This window comes from Hydractinia symbiolongicarpus, chromosome 4 (genome assembly GCF_029227915.1).
Source record: "Hydractinia symbiolongicarpus strain clone_291-10 chromosome 4, HSymV2.1, whole genome shotgun sequence".
Taxonomy (NCBI): Eukaryota; Metazoa; Cnidaria; class Hydrozoa; order Anthoathecata; family Hydractiniidae; genus Hydractinia; species Hydractinia symbiolongicarpus.
The window spans coordinates 5,092,862-5,099,846 of NC_079878.1; the positions used below are offsets into that span (position 1 = coordinate 5,092,862).

At 34.1% G+C, this 6,985-nt stretch overlaps 1 protein-coding gene across 1 annotated transcript; it reads right to left on the minus strand.

Moving 5' to 3' along the window:
• Positions 1 to 5,882: 5,882 nt before the first annotated feature.
• On the minus strand, positions 5,883 to 6,302 carry LOC130642179 (gremlin-1-like). The gene has a single exon (XM_057449264.1). It carries the CDS (start codon positions 6,300 to 6,302, stop codon positions 5,883 to 5,885), a length of 420 nt encoding a protein of 139 aa, XP_057305247.1.
• Positions 6,303 to 6,985: the final 683 nt, after the last annotated feature.

Below are 6,985 nucleotides of genomic sequence, written 5' to 3' on the forward strand. Positions count from 1 at the left end.
GATTAGTCTACTTTTGTCTAGCATTTTCCCCAGAAAATCCTCATGTGGTTGTTGTTGACCAGGTAATATTCTGCTTAATTGTAAGAGACATGCGATCTTTATATTGCTAGGACCATCGCGGACTGCCTAACTGGGGGCCAGTCTTAAAACTTGGCCGTCCAAACTGCGAAAATATTGTCCAGTCTAAAAACAGGCAACAACGGACTTTAAACGGACTTGAAATACAGATTTAAAACTTGGTATGACATGTTTATATGCTGTTTTGAAGAAAAAATTGAGACGCAAAATAATTTCACTATTATCGTAGTTTTTGAGTGACAGTTTTATCAATTTTGTAAGTAAACAAAAATACATGTACAAAACACATTCAGAAGAGCAATTTTCAGAGTCTAAGTGTTATGTTAGGGTCAAAATAAGAATTTATGCCATGTTTGATTGGTGCAACCCAGTTTCATGTTTTCTAATTTCTTAAATGCACTATATCGCAGATGGACAATAAAAATCTTCCATAATCGTGTTGTAAAGTAGTGTTGGAGAAGGCCCATAAAACAAGGTCACCAAAAACGAGCTGCGGTTAGGTTGATTTTGCATGAATACGGTTAAGTTAGTTATGAAATTCAAGGACTTTTTAGAGACACTAGATCCCCCTTCACTTCCCTAAGTGTAATAATTATATTCTTTTTCTTAAATAAATTTATCAATTTTAAGCTAAAATTTGATAAACTTATGTGAATAGGGTCCCAAGAAAATTGAACTTTCGTTACTACCTTCCTATAAAATAATTCCGATTAACTCGAACCTCGAATAACTTGAACATTATTTAACTCGACCCATTTTTCGTCCTCCTAATTTCTTTATATAACTGAAACTTGCTTTTGTAAAATTTTGGGATAAACTTACTCGAGAAATTGAAATCAAAGACTAGATAAATGGCAGATTTTTTTTTTATTTGTTCTTTTTATTAAGTCCTGATTTCATATTGATAGACAATGTTTTCTGTCAAAGAAATCCAATCCAAAAGGGACGTGCATGCCTTTTTTATCGGCAAAATTGTACCTGTTCCCGTTAACTGTTACCCCATCTCTTGAAAGAATCGCTTTGATTCGAACTATGTATTTTTATTTTAGACTATGTTCGAATTACCGGAAGTTAACTGTAGTTTCGAAATCAAATTTGATTCGAAATTTTCTATATAAACATAGCGCTAAGTTTGTCGGGATGACTTAATGTTATTAGCTATCGTTTCGTTTGAAAATGTTTATTGAATTTCCGCGCCCGAAGGCGTAGGAAATTCTTTAAAACTGTCGTTTTTTCTCTTTCGGAGCATTTTTTGAGAAAAAATCGACCCTGGGATTTCCTCTGAGAGGAGGATAGATAACTGACTAACTAACTAACCCTGTCCCAAATGGTCAATTGCAACGTCACAGATTTAAACTTCGTACCCAAGCTCCCAAAGTGCTGGGAAGTCATCTACATGACGTTTCAGGCCAAAATTGGTATTTGTTTTTGACAAAATTTGGCACAGTTAACAAAAAAAGTATGCTGAACATAATGGTGACATCAAAATTTTGATTTTTGTCACCTAAATGCCATTATAGGCCAAAATTGGTCCAAAAATTAAAACCACTTCATTTTCGACCAAATTTGGCACAGCTAACAAATAAAGTATGCTGAAAATGATGATTATAGAAAAATGTGATTTTTTGTCACCTAAATGTCATTTCAGGCCAAAATTTGTCCAAAAATTAAAACTACTTTATTTTCGACAAAAATTGGCACAGTTAATAAAAAAGTATGCTGAAAATGATGGTCACATCAAAATTTTGATGTTTTGTCAACTAAATGCCGCTGAAGACCATAAACGTTTCAATCGAAAGACTTTTAACCATAAATAATAGGCTGTATTTTTTGTTAGCAATTTCTTTTAAAATGTGAGTTTATTATGACACGCTTCGTTTTGTTTGCGTTTGTTGTAAGATATAATGTCACTTGTGTGCTTTATCTTCAGAGCTTCATGCACCAAACCTCTTCGAATGTTTGGCATGATTTGGCATGACACAACAAATTAGCAGGTTGTCATCAAATATTTTGGTAGCGAGCGGAAATTCTTAGAGCCCCCAGGGCTTCTTGTTATTATTAAAAACAAATTAGCGGGAATATATGACAGCTTATTTACTTAGGAGATTATCAATTTCTTGTTATTTTTAACACAGTGCATATTGTTGATTACAGCTGCCAGGATTATGTTTGTAGAGACGATAGAAAAAAGACAGCGGCTCTTTGTTACTAAAAAATTAAATTAAAACCTCTCCTGGGTCAATTCTACCATACAAGTTCTGCCATACAAATTCTGCCATGTAAGTCATGCCATATAAGTCTTACCATACAAGTCTTACCATGCAAGTCTTGCCATACAAGTCTTTCCATACAAATATTACCACGCAAGTCTTAACATACAAGTCTCACCATACAAATCTTGCCAAACAAGTGTTACCATGCAAGTGTTACCATGCAAGTGTTACCATGCGAGTGTTACCATGCAAGTGTTACCATACAAGTCTTTCCATACAAGTCTTACCATACAGTCTTACCATACAAGTCTTACCATACAAGTCTTGCCATACAGGTCTTGCCACACATGTCTTATCATACAAGTGTTACCATGCAAGTCTTGCCATACAAGTCTTGCCATACAAGTCTTACCATACAAGTCTTACCATACAAGTCGTAAATTCGCCCGTCGCTACTCGAACTACCATCTTTAACATATAAATGGAAAATCAGATATTAAAATATAGGCTAGTCGTTGGCCCGTTGATAAAATCCCACGGGCTTACCCGTTCCTATATACTGCATTTCGTGTGTCTAGCTACTGTGGTACCATTTTGCGCAGAGGCTGACAAAGTACGGGATATAGGGACTAGTCGTTAACCGGTGAAAAAAATTCACGGGAATTCGCCTATCGAAGCAAAGTCTGTAAAAATATATTAAATTTGTTATTTGTATCTTAAAGAGTTCGTGCGTGGTTTAGTATGATCCTGCTGTTGGCGACAGACAAAGTTCAGGTATTATTATAGAGAATAGCCGGGGGACCAGCATCGAAACGCCGGGTTAGAACACAGTAAATGTGTGAGCCTTGTTGAACGCCTGGTAGGGCGCTTCAAAGGAGCCATAAACTGTGCCACACATCCAGGTAGGGCGCTTTAGTACAAGTATGCAGTCTTAAATTGAGTGAAGCTAACACATCATTATAATGTTTCGGGTGTAACATATTTTTCGAAAAATAACTTTCCCGCAACTTTAGCTGAAATAACAATGCAGTTGATACCACGTCATAGCAAAAACAGCAGGAATAATAGACTAATAAATCCTGTAGAAAAATGCACTTAGGCAGAAGAACGATGAGAAAGATCTGTCATTTAAATTATGCCAATGTCAACAGTGTCCCATCAATCTCCAAACATTTTTCTAAAACTTGTTTTTCTGTTTTAAATTTTTTCTATTGTGTAAAGATTAAAATAGTAATGCGGAAAGTGTATAGATTATGTACTTTTGACGAACAAACAGATAAAATAGGTTATACAAATTTTGATGATGTACATTCACAATATTTTTTTACAGATTAGTTCAACAATTACTGTCATTGAATACAGCTTAAAATTCTAATCAAAACAATGTATTGGATCATGTGTTTTCGACGAAAGCTTAAGGAGATATAAGGATTTATTTTTTTTCTCACGAATGTACAAAATTCGCTCACCCACCTCCACTGTGTTGAGCTTTAATCGCTGACCAGGAAAATGTATAGCATCATAAGCTTTTGATAAATGGTTAAAGAGATGTTTAGTTTTAAAGGCTTTTTAATGATGCCATCAACCCAGGATTGGAAAGTAGTTCTATTTTGGTCCAAGGTTGATCCCTAGTTACCCACGCAGGAGATGACGTTGGTGATTTTCGTTCGTTTCTAAGTCATTTAGCCTCAATTTGAAAAGTGCAATGCGATGGTTTCACTAATTTTATTTATTTATTGACGTCAGTCTAAATGAATTGCCGTCGTGTTGTAACGTCTAGAAAAGTAACAGATAAAACATACTTTTTTCGGATGCTTCAAAGAAATTTAACACATCTACTTTGCATGTTACAGACATACGACGTAGTGTTCAGATTATTATAAGAGACTAGTTGTTTAAACCTGTGGCTCTTTCCGCAAAACGGTTTGTTGTTAATTTCATTAGAAAAAACGCAAATTAAACGTTTTAAACGAAATTGATAACAACCAGAAATGATTACCTGCTTGTGTCTCGCCCGTAAATTAATTCATAACAAGGCAATTACATTCCTCGTGGTTTTAAAACTCGTCACGGTAAATTAGCTAATAACATTTTTTTCGTTTTTTCACGTGATTTTTTCTAGCCAATTCAAAAATTAAACAAATCTATTATCAAATACAGAACATGTTTATAGAGTATGTTTTATAGGCGCTTTTAAATAAAGTTTCAGAAAATATAATCTACTTTGCTGGTCACAAACGGAAAGACACCCGAGAGATACTCGTATTCGTCAAATGAACAGGCGACCCTAAAGATTCTTTTACGGGTTAACGACTATTACAATACCCGATTTTTTGTTTGAGCCAAGATCGTAGCTGCAAGTAGAAACAGAAAAATTGTCGTGGATTTTTTCGCGGACCTTTTCTGTCTCACCAACAACAGGCTTCTTTGTCCCATGACGTACTTACCGCTTAAATACCCTGTTCGCACTTAAGTCATTTGCCACCTTCATCACAATGGGACTCGGACCACAGTCTCTCGATTCAAAGTCGGGCGCCTTATACATTAGGTCACATGATTGTATCTGCGCCATTTTAAAGCTGTGTAATGGGCACGTGAAATGTGATATATAAAAGACGGGCTTCCACTATCCACGGGCTGCGGACTGGTTTATTCATATAAGCAAAAAATACGGACTTTAATTAAGCCTTAAAATTATTTTTTTTAAGAAAATGCAAAACTTTCTAAAAAAATTGATTTTCATGTTTATAAATACAATAATTTGTTATTATCAAATGGCATTAAAAGCTGATATATAGCGATGTCCTATCTAAAACTATGTTCACACATGGCGGATAGGTTTCATCCGGAATAGTTTTGTTCCGGAATGGGTGTGAACATGTTGTTTGAAAAACACAATTTATAGCGGATCAGAATCATTCTGTTTTGCATATTGGATAGCTTCGAAGCCGTGTGAACGCGAGGCCTACCTGCAACAAAAATGATTTAGGAACACGTCTATCTGTGTGAATATAGTCTAAAGATCATCTTTAGAAAACCCGTTCTTGAAAAATCGACTTATTTAGTGCGCTAACAGCCAAAATGCCATCAAAATAGTAGGATAATAAGGTGGCTTTCATAAGATTAGAATTTTAAGATAAAATTGTTACAAAAAAAAGAATAATTTATTAATACCTTTTTTATTTCAAACAGTGCTTGCTTTGAAAAAATAGTTGTTTCGTGCTAATTTTCCCAAAAATTAGTCTGTAAAAAGAAACTATATATATGATTCTGCCAAATCACCAGGCCAGCTGTTTACCCCAGACAATGTAGTACTTCAACGCTGTCATTTTGATTTTTTAAATATATCAGATAATCCTCGGTAATCCTCAATGGAGAAGCATTCATCATTGAAATGATTAAATGATTGCGCAAAGATTTTTTTAAAAATAACTATAGATTCGTTGACATAGTCTTCTCCAACTTAATTGAATGCTAATATTCTAAAAGCTAGAATTGTTATACTGTAAATATCTTTCGTAACCGAATATTAGATATTTTAATTACTAAAAAGAGCAACGGTAGATTGTGAAAGAAGATAACATTTTATTGTTATTTGCCTGTACACTCAACTTCTTGACATCCACATGTGTGTACCACCGTAATAAGTCTCTTTTTGAAGGTTATTTTTCCATTATCACGACATTTAAGGGTAATATTGGTGTACTTCGAAGATGTAGGTACGCACGCTTTGCAACTTTTAAAATTTAAAACTGTTTGTGGTATAAATAGGGAATTGCATGCGCCTAAACAATATTTGTTGGTTACAAAGACTGGTTTACAACCATCTATAAGTATAGGTTGACTGAAGCTTCCAGACATGCAACTTTCATTCCCTTTAATTTCTGTTAATTTTGATTTTGGTAGCAGGTATTCACTCGATGTTGACTTCAAAGATTTCAACGAATCCTCATCACTCTTTAAACGCTCAAACATGATGAGTATGATAAAGATATAGAAACACGAAGTCATCTTTCTAAACAAAACAAACAACTATATTGACTTTTTAGCGCGTACAACCACAAAATATAAAAATTATTTTATTATCCAATTTCAGTGATTGTGATGAGACTGCTCCGCGATTAAGTGTACGCATGTTTAAAATTTATTTTATACAGCGATCTAACAATATGCTTATGCTTGTGATTGCATTGTTTTACTTATAGTAACCAGACCGTCGGTTCTTTTAATCTTCTTCTTAATATTCTAAATGAATCAAATTAATGTAAATATTTTGTTTGTTTTTCGTTGATATGGTTATTAATTGTATTTGGGGCATTAAGATAACTAACCGTTGGAAACAGAAATTTCCTATTTTTAATAGGTTTTCCTATTCGATAAAGTAATTATTAAAAATCACAGAGGCCGGAAAAAAAACAGCTACAATTAGACTTCCTCTAATTCGAATCTCTATAATTCGAATATTTCTATAATTCGAACGAGTGCTCAGTCACCGTCAATTTTCCTTAAGAAACTCTTATAAAAAACTTCCTACAATTCGAATTTCTCTAATTCAAAACTTTTTATAATTCGAACAGTTTTTCAATCCTTTTAGCACGATACTCTCCCTAATTCGAGATTTAGAGTGTAAACAAGGCTTTTACAAATTCAATTTGTCGATCTGAGAAAAGCACTTGGTGATGCAACACGTATTG